At 31.8% G+C, this 12,164-nt stretch overlaps 2 protein-coding genes and 1 long non-coding RNA gene across 7 annotated transcripts in view; 1 reads left to right on the top strand and 2 right to left on the bottom strand.

The window, feature by feature from the left end:
- Positions 1-12,164, bottom strand: part of Hexo1 (beta-hexosaminidase 1) — a 55,964-nt gene that overhangs the window by 24,412 nt on the left and 19,388 nt on the right. For all 4 annotated transcript variants that reach the window (XM_074175847.1, XM_074175849.1, XM_074175848.1 and 1 more), the window contains one exon: positions 455-734. In XM_074175847.1, coding sequence (XP_074031948.1) covers positions 455-734 — 280 coding nt within the window. The remainder of the gene's footprint in view (positions 1-454; positions 735-12,164) is intronic.
- LOC141482494 (uncharacterized) lies at positions 1,721-5,655 on the top strand. 2 transcript variants are annotated; one of them, XM_074175841.1, is made up of 3 exons: positions 1,721-2,144; positions 2,936-3,072; positions 5,502-5,655. In XM_074175841.1, exons 1-3 carry the CDS (start codon positions 2,076-2,078, stop codon positions 5,653-5,655), a joined length of 360 nt encoding a protein of 119 aa, XP_074031942.1. In that variant the 5' UTR covers positions 1,721-2,075. The 2 variants fall into 2 exon arrangements, with proteins under 2 accessions (XP_074031942.1, XP_074031943.1); XM_074175842.1 differs by lacking the exon at positions 5,502-5,655 and adding an exon at positions 5,141-5,486.
- On the bottom strand, positions 5,479-8,154 carry LOC141482495 (uncharacterized). Its single transcript, XR_012465562.1, has 2 exons — positions 7,663-8,154; positions 5,479-5,911 (listed from the first exon to the last, which is right to left on the bottom strand). It is a non-coding gene; the product is annotated as an uncharacterized lncRNA (long non-coding RNA).

The following is a 12,164-nucleotide window of genomic DNA, read 5'->3' as shown; positions in this document are numbered from 1 at the left end:
AAATAATATATCTATAACTAGAGAATCGGATGTAGCATCTTAATAACAAGCGTGAACTCATTGGTATCAGAAAAAATATACAACTCAAGTTGTACAACTCAGATAATTGAAATATATGAGAAACGAAACAGGTCAAAATATTGATCATTGCGGTACCCTTTTTTTTAACTGATTATGTCGCCAATATGGACATATCGCTTCATTTTCAACAAATGATTTCGAAACCAATTATAAATTAAACGTCAGATACCAATGTTATGCATTATCATCAGAAAAATTTTATGGTCCACGGTATCAAATGCTTTCTTTAGGTCTAATCAGAAACCTCCACATTTCTTGTTCGAATTTAATTCTAGCTGGAATTGGGTTATGGCATCTAATGAACTATTTTTTCGAAATTCGTATTGCCATCAGATCTGCAGCAATCAAGCATTCAGCAAACCAGTATATTTACCTCAATGTCTTTCTGGAACTCTTTTGCAGCAGATCGAAGCAAGGCAGATGCTGGAGCTTCAGTTGAAACTGGAACCACATCTATGCTATTGATATTGATTTTCGCTAAGACATTTCCGATGGAAACGTCTCCTGTTGCTTTGGGCCATATTCCTGCTGAATCTGAAGAAAATAATCGACAAGCGGCTAAGCTGAGAGCAGAGTCTTCTGTTTCCGCAGTGATTAATTTTTTCTGGCAAGCGTTTTTTTCACTCTCCCATCGCCAGACAGAATTGAGTCCACTGCAAAAAAAATTAGTCACGTGTTATGCTTATTTTAGGCAATGGGACAGTTCGAAAAAAATATGACATGACATTTAACGTAAATTTCGGTGACATTCATCTTAGAGGGGACTTTTTCAATGACTAGGCATTGAAAATGATTTTTTAATGCCTAAAATTAAATTAAACAATAACTTGAAAGGGTATATTTTTGGGAGAGATTCTTTTTTGGGAAACAACGGTTTTGGCTTGAAGAAGTAAAAAGCCAAAACCTCTTTAAAAAAATAACGTTATCTTCTTTTTTTGAAATCTTGATCTGCATAAACACAAATCAAAAAATTTTTCTAATGAATGAACTTCGAAACAAAGTTACTTGTAAGTACAGGGTGAGTCAACAATTTTCAATTTTTTTTGCAGTTATATCGATAAATACTATCTTTTAAATTATTTTCTCGCATACTGGGTGATTCAGCCGAACGTGGACAACCAAAGTTTCATTTTTGAAATAGAATACCCAGTATATGAATACGTCATTCACTTCCATATTTTTTTAGCTTTTTTGTTTTGGAATTTCCATTGCGGCATTGCCAAGTTATTCCAGAAAAACCTATTTTGCAGACAATTTTTTAATTCATCACCAGCATGTTTACAGCAATTAAGTGGATTTTTTTACTGGAAGTTATTCAACATCACTATGATAATTTGTGGAATCTCAACTTCAGAAACAATATATAGGGTGCTCGGTAAAACCGGTCAAGTTTCATTCATTTTCAAACAGACATGATTCAACTTTTTCAATAGAACACCCTGTTCTAGTAATTGTTGTAGCCACAAAAAATGTTTTTTCTTACGTTCACTTACCCAAATTTGTTTTTCGAATATTCAAACTAATCGCTAATACATTAGCATTTTTCATAGCATCTAGTGATAGTTATCAGCGGTTTCAACGGTTTTTTTCAATTGATTTTTTCTTTAAAAACCCAGTTATCCATGACTGACATGGATAACTGTAAGATTCCTAGAAACCCTGGTGTTGGTAACGCTTAGATTTTGTTTTGAACTTTTTGAAGGAACCACCTGTTGCTTTTAACAACACTTACGAGGTTTTCCCAAGATGGCGCTATTCTGAATTGTTCGAGTCCCCGCTGAGTCAGTCAAATTAATTATTATCTGTCATTGTCAAAAAGAATTTTCAACTTTTGGTATTTTGAAATTGATATTTTTTGTCATCCCAATCTTTACATTGTTCGCATTTTTTATTATAGTTTTCGTTCGTTAGTTCTTAGTTATTTTAGTTTGGTTACATTTTTCAGTAGTAATAAGGAATAGTTTTATATAGTGTATAAGGATACTTTTTGTAAAATGGGACAATTCTGTATTTTGTGTGAACAGTGTAAAAATTCGAGTAATCATCTGTATTCAGTGCCAAAGGTAAATGAAACATTTTATAATTACTGTCAATCCACCACGGATAAACTAAGTTTGTATCAGCCTACACCAAAAACCAACTTCATATTTTGAATAATCCTTCACCCTTTCAAATCCACCTTCTGCTACTAGAGTATCATTACTTTCTTAATCATAATATCAAATTGAAAATAAACATTCACTTATGCTTTTTTAATTTTTTTTTAAATACAACTTAATACCTAGTTGCAAGAAAAGTCTACTCATAGAATCATAGATACCTACAGATGAATATTGTATGCAGTATGCAGAGAGATTTATTGCATTTCTACAGAATTATTATGAGAAGTAAGTAAGTTTACAGTTACATGAAATTTAACATCCATTTAAAATATCATGATATTAATATCAGCATAAAATTTAAAACTAATAAAAAATTAAATCCAAATCAACAATTAATAAATCATAGATTAAGTTTGAAAATCACTCTCTGAGTAGGGCTCCATGTCAAACAAATAGTTCCCCAAGCCTAACAGAATGTTGTATATTTTTGAAATCTTGTGGAAAATTATTGTAGAAATCGAGGGTGTTGTTGTATTGTGGACTTGTATAAAGAAAATTTATTGGGTGGTTAAAAGACTACTCATGTATGATGAGAAACCTAATGCTCTCTTAAATATATACTCGTAGTAGTTGATTGCATATAGAATTCCAAGCAACCAAACAGTATGCTCTTTTAACTTTACTTGTTCTCAATTGGTGATTTGAATGGTTTTATTTGTGCATTGTACCTGATCAAAATCTGTAATTTATAGGATGAAAACAAGAGGAAACTGTGGATGGATGCTGTTAAGAAATATCTGCCTGATGGTGCTTTTATTTGCTCAAAGCATTTTCCCATCCATTTCATTGGTGAGAAAAAACTATTGAAGGGTGCCAAACCATCATGCATGTGAGTATTCAGTTTCTACAGCACTACCTATAAATCCTATCAAAGATTTGTATATTTTTTTCAAGGTGCACTTATAGAGAAGTACTTAATTGTACGAATTTCAAGAAAACGTGCACCATTTCCAGAACCAGTTCACTAATAATTTCTGTAGTTGGAAAGTATCCGTTGAATAAGGTATCAAAAGCAAATTTGATCACATACAAATCAAGAGAGAACACTTGGTGTTATCAAAATGATAAATATCAAATTATTCATATATGAAATGATAAATAACCCCTTCTAGCTTTACCTATCTACAAAAAAAGGTTCTTTTCAACCGGCTGTTCTCTAACGGTAACCCTGAGAAGTTCGCAGTTGGAAACAAACACTCTATGCCATTCATTTCTCTTGAAGATAAAAGATTGTTGTTGTTTTCAGTTCAACTCAAGCATATCAATGTCCTTTTACAAATTTCATATAAGGCTCATAACGGACTTTAAAAAGAAAGTTATTGATAACATAATATGAGAAGAGATATTTATGTAACCATTATTTAATTGAATCATGTTGAAAAAGGGATATGTTACAAATTGTCCAAATGTGTGGAGTTTAGTTATAACATTTCATATTATTTTTCATTTCAATGATCGCAACTGCTGTTTTGTTCAATATTTTACATCATATTTTCCCTTGATACCTTTCATAAAATACATCATTATTCAATACGGGCTAATATGTGCTAATATCATTCTATAAATAAGAGGTGATAGTGGAAGAAAGGGGTAAAGTTGAAGAACATTTTCTATAAATGCCTGATTCACAGAAAATTTACTTCATTAACTTTACCCTCTATTTTCTGATATTTCATATTTGTCAATATCTGTGTAAGCTTACTGCTTACACATGGAAATAATAAATACGTTGTCATTATTATAAACAGCCTCTTCTGAGAACATAATAAAAAAAAGCTGTATCTTTTAGAATCTTCTTGTGAGACGGTTATAATTAAATGCCAGTAGGAATTTAAAAAAAAAATTAATGAAAAAGTTGTTATCGAACAAAGGGTTATATTTAGCTTAGAATCGCACGTTGAAAGGTAAGATTGCGTTAATCCCTGTTCGCACAAGTTTCGACTTCTGAGGGCTGCCGTTCGTAGGGGAACGACAGCTGGTTTACAGAAAAACCAATTTTAACAAATACCATTTAAGTTTTTTGTCCATGTTTATTTACAGGGATCTCAATTTATTCAGTTTTGTTTACAATAAATTATATAACAAAGAAAGCTTGTGCTGTAACCACTTATACTACTACTACTACTATAATTATTATAGACAGATTTATGTGTGTTTAATGAAGGACAAAATTAAAGTAATGAAAAACATTTGCATGAGTAAAGAGTGAGATTCTTAAAAATATTTTCATCATCACAGAAGAAATTGATTTTATCAGAGTAGTTATTTTCAAGTCTCAACATTTTAGATGTTGGAGATGGAGAATGATACCCATAGTTAGTTAAGTGATATGGTGTAATAAATAGCTTTATTTGTCTGATGGACCTTCGTGGAACGTTGAAAGTTATAGGGGAGAGAATTTCCGGACAATCAATGAAACCAGATATAATTTTGAATAGATAAACTAATGATTTAATGTAACTTCGATTCTGAAATCAGCATGAAATATTTCTAAAATTGAACTGAATGTATAAACCCATCCTGTCTAATTACGTAATAGTTAGTTTCCTGGCTTTGCCCTGATCATTTTCAGTAAAAATATTTGACTGCAACTGAGACAATCATATTCAGTTGCGTTGATGAAGTAATCTTAGAGAATGAAGTTGATACTGAAATTAGTTTCAATGAATATCTTATGAGGAGTACTTCGTCAACGCCGCTGACTGTCGTAGTTGCACTTGAAACGTTTGGAGTTTACCAAAGAAGACAACAGCAAAACCCAAAAACCAACCAAAACATTGAAGTCAGTCATGAAATCATACTACATGAGCTGTTGAAAATTATTGATGAAGGATGCTGAAATTTTCCCAGATTCAAAGATTGATTTTAATTTTTTCATAACTGGTTTTATTTTTCAGTTTGCAGTTGGATTATCCAGTGGAAAAAACTCCGTTTGAAACATGAACAACTGAAATACTTGAATTCCTATATTTAGTTCTGTGATCAGTTTTTTCAAAGAATATTTGATAAAGCTTCTGCCAAATATCTGATAAGAATTGTGTGATTATTTATATAGTTTTATTAATTTAATTAAATAACATTTATTGATCTAAAGGGTAAAACATGTTTTAGACAAGTAAATTGATGGATATATAGCCGTTACTATGTGGTAGAAGATCATTATGAAAAATTTAGATTTTAGACAAGTTCTATTGTGAAATTGACGTGATAGTCATTTTTATAATAAAAATAGGTATTTTGATATTTTTTATTTCTCAGTGAAACCGCTCCTGAACTTCCACTAAACGTTTTTCCTAGTCCATCCTGTAGTATTCTACCCGATTCACACTCTGTCACAAAACATCCATTGGCAAATTCTAGCAGTATTCAACTAGAGAATATTCCTAACCCCATTTTGGTTTCAAATACTTGATGACATCCAGATTGAACCAAGATCATTTGGAGGTGATAATGTTCACATATCCATAACAATTCCAATCAACTTTGTTGATATCATTTTCAGCATTTTTGGGATGATGAGAGCTGCAGGTGGATGCAATACTCATCCCAAGTCAATTCAAGTTGGACAAATATTCCGCCTAATGTCCCTCTATTCTCTGATAAAACCGCCCAGGGAAAGTAATGTTAGTGGAGGAGAAATGATGAAATCCCTTCTTCATATTGGAGATCTGAAAGAAAAACAGCAAAAATTTATATTCTATATTGAAATAGAAAAAACTATCTCCGAAATTGACTTCTCAGGTATTGATGAAGCTTTTGCTTATTTCTGTGAATATGTTGCAAAAAAAATTAAAGGCAACACCAAATGTGGAGAATGTGTGGATTCGATATTGGAGAAGGGAAATGAAATATTCAATTCCCTCATAAGAAACAAGAGCAGAGGATTTTTAACATTACCATCACAAAAAATTAATAGCTTTCTTCACGATGTTGAAGCCACAATAATATCAGGTGTTTTTGAGAGGGAACTTAAAAGAAATTGCTTTCCAGTAATTTTAATCAAATTGTCAAATTTTTTTCCCAAAAATATTGTAGGTTGTGAACACCACAAGGAAGAATTGTTAAGAGAGGCACTGAGGGCATATTTGATCTCTAGATTGAATATCTGCTGTGCTAAAGAGCATAATGAAAGAGCCCTCGAAAATAAAAATTTAAAAAAATACAATTTTCTGTGAGTCAAATTTCGAAAAATCTGAAAATATCTGTTGAGATGTGAAACTCTCATCAGATGTATGTTTTTTTTAAAATTTGATTGAATATTTTCAAAAAACTACCATCATAATTGATGATCACATTGTTTGAAAAAAAGAACTCTTTTACACACTCAATGTAAAAGGTTGTAGTGAGCAATTAAAGTATATCAGAAGACATTTTGTATTTGTATTCTAAAAGACGCTAATCTACTTTCATGCAGTCTGCAGAAATTCAACCTAGTGTTCTCTGAACATTACGGTATTTTACTTTTCGTGGGAACCTGAATATAAAAGAAATCCCATCACAAGGAAACTGGAAGTTAATTTACCACTGGTAAGGATATTAAATACAGTTTCACCTCAGACTGATAAAAAACTAACTTAACTTTTGAACGGTTTGACGTAGAAACATGAAAAAAACGTTTGGGGGCTATTACCGATACTATTTTTTGAAAAATTTGAAATTTTAATTGGCATGGGGGTCAAGTGTCAAATTGATCTATCAGTGATGACCTGCACATGCAATCATTGCAAAAAATATGACTCAATGAAATCAAATTAAAATAATAATAATGGAAGATGTTTGAATTAAACTTTGTTCAATTTATGCTGGAACTGTAAATTTCAATAATTATAAATACAGAAATCTTATAAACTTTAATATACTTTTACAGACAATAAATAGTTCACATTCTTTCTGAACCAAAGAAGTTATTCAATACATCTGATGATCAACGGAAGGTAATTGACCATCTTACATATATTGTAAATTAATAAATTTTGCCTTGTAATTTCTCTCAAGTTATTTGCAGAACCCAAAGGCTTGCATGACGAGTTCAAGGTGGGACTGTAGTGCTATTTCTCTTGAGTGATTTTCTGTACTTAACGAGATGTGTATACATACATACATCCATAGTCACTATGAGTAGATGTATTTTGGTTGAATATCTATTAGAAAACAGCTGTGTTTCTACTCATTACATTGTTCTTCGTATATAAACCGCTTATTCCAAATTTTATGCATCAATGAGGAAACTTTTTAATTATTAATTAAAAAAAAACGGTTAAAAGTTGGTGCTTATCAAAATGATCTCTTAACAGGTAATCGAAAAGTTCGACAAAGAATTCACTGGGAATATTTCTTTGTAATCTAGTGAATTATTCAGTTTTTCCATTCCAATACCATACTAAAAACATTTATTCAAGTATATAATCTTTATACTTACCACCTGTTTTGCGGAATTCGTTCCGATAAACAACCAATGTCAACTACATAATACCTGCCAACATTTCTTGAGTTGAAATATCAAGAAATTACACGAAATTTCTTCAAAACTTTGCTTGGGTTGAAACTTGAACTAATAATTCACCAGAACTTGGACACTTATCTTTCAATTTAATACTGACAATTCGTCAATAACACTTAAAACACAAAAAATTCATTAACTCACTTTTTAAGTTATCCTAAAAGCACAGTAGGTATGAAAAATGAATGTGGAATTAAATATAAATACAAATACACCCTGTGTGGTCTTATGATTACAGTTTACTGTAATGCCTGCTTGCGCCATCTGAAACGGCGTAAACGGCGTTGATCTCTGCTAATCAAGTTAGCCATAAATCCCTCATTTTACCCCAAACTTTTGCAGGTATGAGTAGATGCACCAGGGTTTTTAGACATCTTAGATAACTGGGTTCCGAGATTAAGGAATCTGTCAATAACGCCATTGTTGAAGGTTTCTTCCGCGTGTAGATTGAATAATTTTCATTATGAATTATGTATTGGGAGATAAGGTGCAAATTGTCTATGCTTTGGGGGAAAGTGACGGAAACTGCCTCCTTGAATGTAGGATTTACAAAAAGAAGTTCTCCGAAAGAAAACAACCAGTTGAAAAGGCATTTTGGGCTCCAAAACCAGGAGATTTTGAAAAAAATGTTCAATTTTGCCGAGCGGGCTTAGAAAAGATCAATCAGGAAAGTGACTTTTTCGATTTTGTGTTATTTTCTGATGAAGCGACTTTCCATAAAAATGGAATCATGAATCGGCATAACATGCATTATTATGCAACGAAAAACCCCCATTTTGTTCGTTGCCTGAAACATCAACAGCGTTGGTCACTGAATGTTTGGGGTGGAATTCTCAGAAAAAGAGTTAACGGTCTGTATTTTCTGGATGAGCATCTCACCATATGTTCCATATAAAACAAGACTTGGAATGTGGCTACAACAAGATCACCACATTTTAAAACGATAATTTCAATAAAAAATGGATAGGTAGGAGTGAGCCTGTGGCGTGGCCACCTAGATCACCTGACCTGACCAAAATGGATTTTTAATGGAGGTATATCAAATGGATTGTATAGCAAACTCCTCCAACATCTAGAGAAGGCATGAAACAAACAATCACTAGAGCTTTCAGGGAAATCCCAGAGGATATGCTGGAACGTGTAGAATTAATTCATTTAAAAAAAGACTGATATGATGTGTTGCAGAAAAGGGTCGCCATTTTGAACACCTTTTGGACTCCTTTCTCTATTGAATAGAAAATTTAGTCGCTATTGTTCATATTGAAAAAATTTAAGTGAACGTAAATAAAGGAATTTTTTGTGGTTACAACAAATAATAAAACTAGGTATAATTTGTAAATTATCAGATTTTCGTATAGTATACCTCTGATAAAAAATGTTGAAACATTTCATACAAATGAAAAAATCAGACTGTTCTATTTGAAAAAGTTGAATTGTGTCTGTTTGAAAATGATTGAAACTTGACTGGTTTCACCAAGCATCATATATATTGCTTCCAAAAGTTCAGATTCCAGAAATTATTACGCTGATGTTGACTAACTATTCCTAAGAAAATTCACTTAATTGCTATAGACATGCGGGTGGTGGATTAAAAAAACATTGTCTGCGAAATAGTTTTTTTCTGGAATAACTTGGCAATGCCGCAATGGAAATTCGAAAACACAAATTCCTTAGATAGCTAAAAAATATGGATTCGGATAACGTATTCATATACTAAGTGTTCCATTCAAAATAATATAACTTTCGTTGGCCACGCTCGGCTGAATCACCCAGTATGCGAGAAAGCGAGAAAATAATGTCAAAAGATATTATTTATCGATATGACTGCAAAAAAAATTGAGCAACTCGAAAAATTGTTTTCCTTGATAGCAATGTACCGAGTGAATCTTGTTGAGTTGACTCACCGTGTATGTTGTAGCGGAAAATATAATTGAAGGCAGATACTTATGTAAAGAACCACAAAATTCAGGATTTTACCATAATTTCAACTTCAACATCAATAATCAAATCAAAACACAGATTCATAATAATGATTGTTGTGGATATTTATAGAAATATTTCTTCTCTATATGGCACAATAAGGATAATGCCGTTCTGCATGAGATCATCTTTGCAGACATCAAAAAAAAAAAATAATGGTGTGACTGAAATAAGTTATCCTTCAATATCAATGAAATCAGAATTCTTACTTTTCGCTGCACCTTACCTGAGATCTGCCTTGGTAATGAAATATTAGAAAGAATACATACTCATTTTGGGGGCTGAATATAGATGATAAATTGACGTTCAAGGACCATACAATAAACTTGAGCAAGAAGCTTTCCTCAGTCTGCTACGCGTCTGCTCTACAAAACTAGGCTATGTCCATTCAATAACAGCCTATTTTGCTCTCATAGATTCCCATATCAGATACGGAATTGCTTCTGGGTAGGAAATCTTGGTATACAATAGATTCAGAAATGAGGTCAAAATACCTCTGGTTGATGGGGTTTATTACCATAGTATAAAGATCTTATTATCTTTATACTATGCTATTACACAATTCAGGAGTTTTTAATACTTTTGTCTCTTGATAAACTTACTAACTAATATTTATCCACTTACCAGGCCGTAATTTGTATGCTATACCATTAGATTATTTTTGAAAAATGATAGCCAGCTTGATGGTCTACAATCTTCATATTTTTGTAAAAATTCTACTACAACAAATGAACATGATTTTTTTGTCTTCATGCCTGGTTTGTATTCAAAAAACTTATTCTCAAACTTTACAAATACCCAGCCAAATCAACTGAACATAATTTCTGTAGGAATTTTTCCCATAACTGTTCAAATTGATTCTTTGAATTGACACAACTTTTTTAGTTAGAAACCATCTGCAACGAATCAAACACCAAGTGAAGCTCCCCACAATACATAACTGAAAACCGTACCTAAATTAATTAAAACCATTTTGTGATTAACGTGCACAAATGCACAGGCAAACTTATAAACGTTCAAAAAATCATTATTTGGGTTCTGGTGGGTTGACACAGTAGAAATCTTAGTTTAAGTTCTACTGTGGCGTTGATAAAGACCCCCAATTATAGTTTTTTCAAATATCTTCCATGTACAGATAACAGTCCACTTTTATTACAATAGACCATTGCGGAAGCCTGGTAAAAACGCAAAAAAAAAATTTAGAAACAAAACTAATCGGAAAAGAAAAATGGAATTAAAGTCAACCCAAGGTACAGGGGATCAAATAGGATAAATTTCAGAGGTCAAAAGTAGTTTTTTATAATGTACATTAAAACTAACAAAATCGAATACAAATGAATGTTATAGAAAATATGAAGATCTACAGCTTCCATCTGAACAGTTCTCCACAAAACCTGAAATTTTTCTAGAAAATTAGGAAAAACCGTTTTTTCTGTTTTTGTTTCTTTTTCTCGTAGAAAACTGATTTGTTTCCCACGAAATCTGGTGAAAACTCACATTTTAGTAGTCTAAATAATCTATGATTAATTCAAATGGAAATAAGCATGTTGAATCTTTGTTTTGAAAACAATTTGTTTAATTAGCAGTGGTATTTTTATATCTGACTATCTAAATTCAGATGAAGTGAAGAAAAAGTAACATTTCTATGGGGAAATTTGTCAGATTATACGAATTACTTTAAAACCCAATTTTGAATAACTTTCATTTGTTTTTCACATCTAGATTATCTAGATTACTACTCCATCTTGATACAAAAAAGAATGAGGGAATCTTCCAAAGAAAGGAAGAAAGTAATCAATTTGAAAATAAGTAACTCTATACATGGATGTGTAGATCATGCAAAGAAGTAACTTTCAGACACAAACTGAAAGAAAGTCCTCCTAAAACAGCTACTTTCATATAAAAATTGAATTAGACGAAAGAAAAAAATTCTCTCGAAACAAATACTTCTATATGAACACTGAATTATACAGAAGATACTTTTCTCTACTCAGTTTGTATTTCAAACATTCGTTGTGGAATAAAAATCAGATATCATTCACATGAGTTCTACTTTAAATGAATGGTAACAAATTGCACTTACATGGAACACTGTCACCCTCACTGGTATCGATGTTTCGCCTTAAGACACTTGCCCTAAGGCTCTTCAGTACCAAATTAAATAACATTATAGAAAATACACACAATTCATTCATGAATTACAATTTTTAATGTCACGGAATAAGCTTGATCTGTTTATGTCATCGATGACATCGTAATGACATTCATTCACCTATTTAATTTAATCCCAGCCAAGAGGAATCTTACTTGAATTGAAAGGATTATATTTTTCTTTCCCAAAAATTAATCACTCCTAAAAATATAACCCTTTATTTCATCTAGATGTTTCGGTGAAAACTGAACACTACTGATTATAGAAAAAAAGTTTATAAGAAGTTGAT

Source organism: Leptinotarsa decemlineata, unplaced genomic scaffold (assembly GCF_025532065.1).
Source record: "Leptinotarsa decemlineata unplaced genomic scaffold, Ldec_3_MD MMD2_tig00001393_RagTag_RagTag, whole genome shotgun sequence".
NCBI classification, from domain to species: domain Eukaryota; kingdom Metazoa; phylum Arthropoda; class Insecta; order Coleoptera; family Chrysomelidae; genus Leptinotarsa; species Leptinotarsa decemlineata.
The sequence above is the reverse complement of the archived record's forward strand: the minus strand, read 5'-3'. Positions and strand labels throughout refer to the sequence as shown.

What these genes read in the sequence shown, in the direction of transcription:
- LOC141482494 (XM_074175841.1), top strand. Translation starts at nt 2,076, where the DNA reads ATGGGACAATTCTGTATTTTGTGTGAACAGTGTAAAAATTCGAGTAAT. An exon ending in ATCTGTATTCAGTGCCAAAG is followed by an intron (nt 2,145 to 2,935) that starts GTAAATGAAACA and finishes TGTAATTTATAG; the next exon opens with GATGAAAACAAGAGGAAACT. An exon ending in GGTGCCAAACCATCATGCAT is followed by an intron (nt 3,073 to 5,501) that starts GTGAGTATTCAG and finishes TTTATTTCTCAG; the next exon opens with TGAAACCGCTCCTGAACTTC.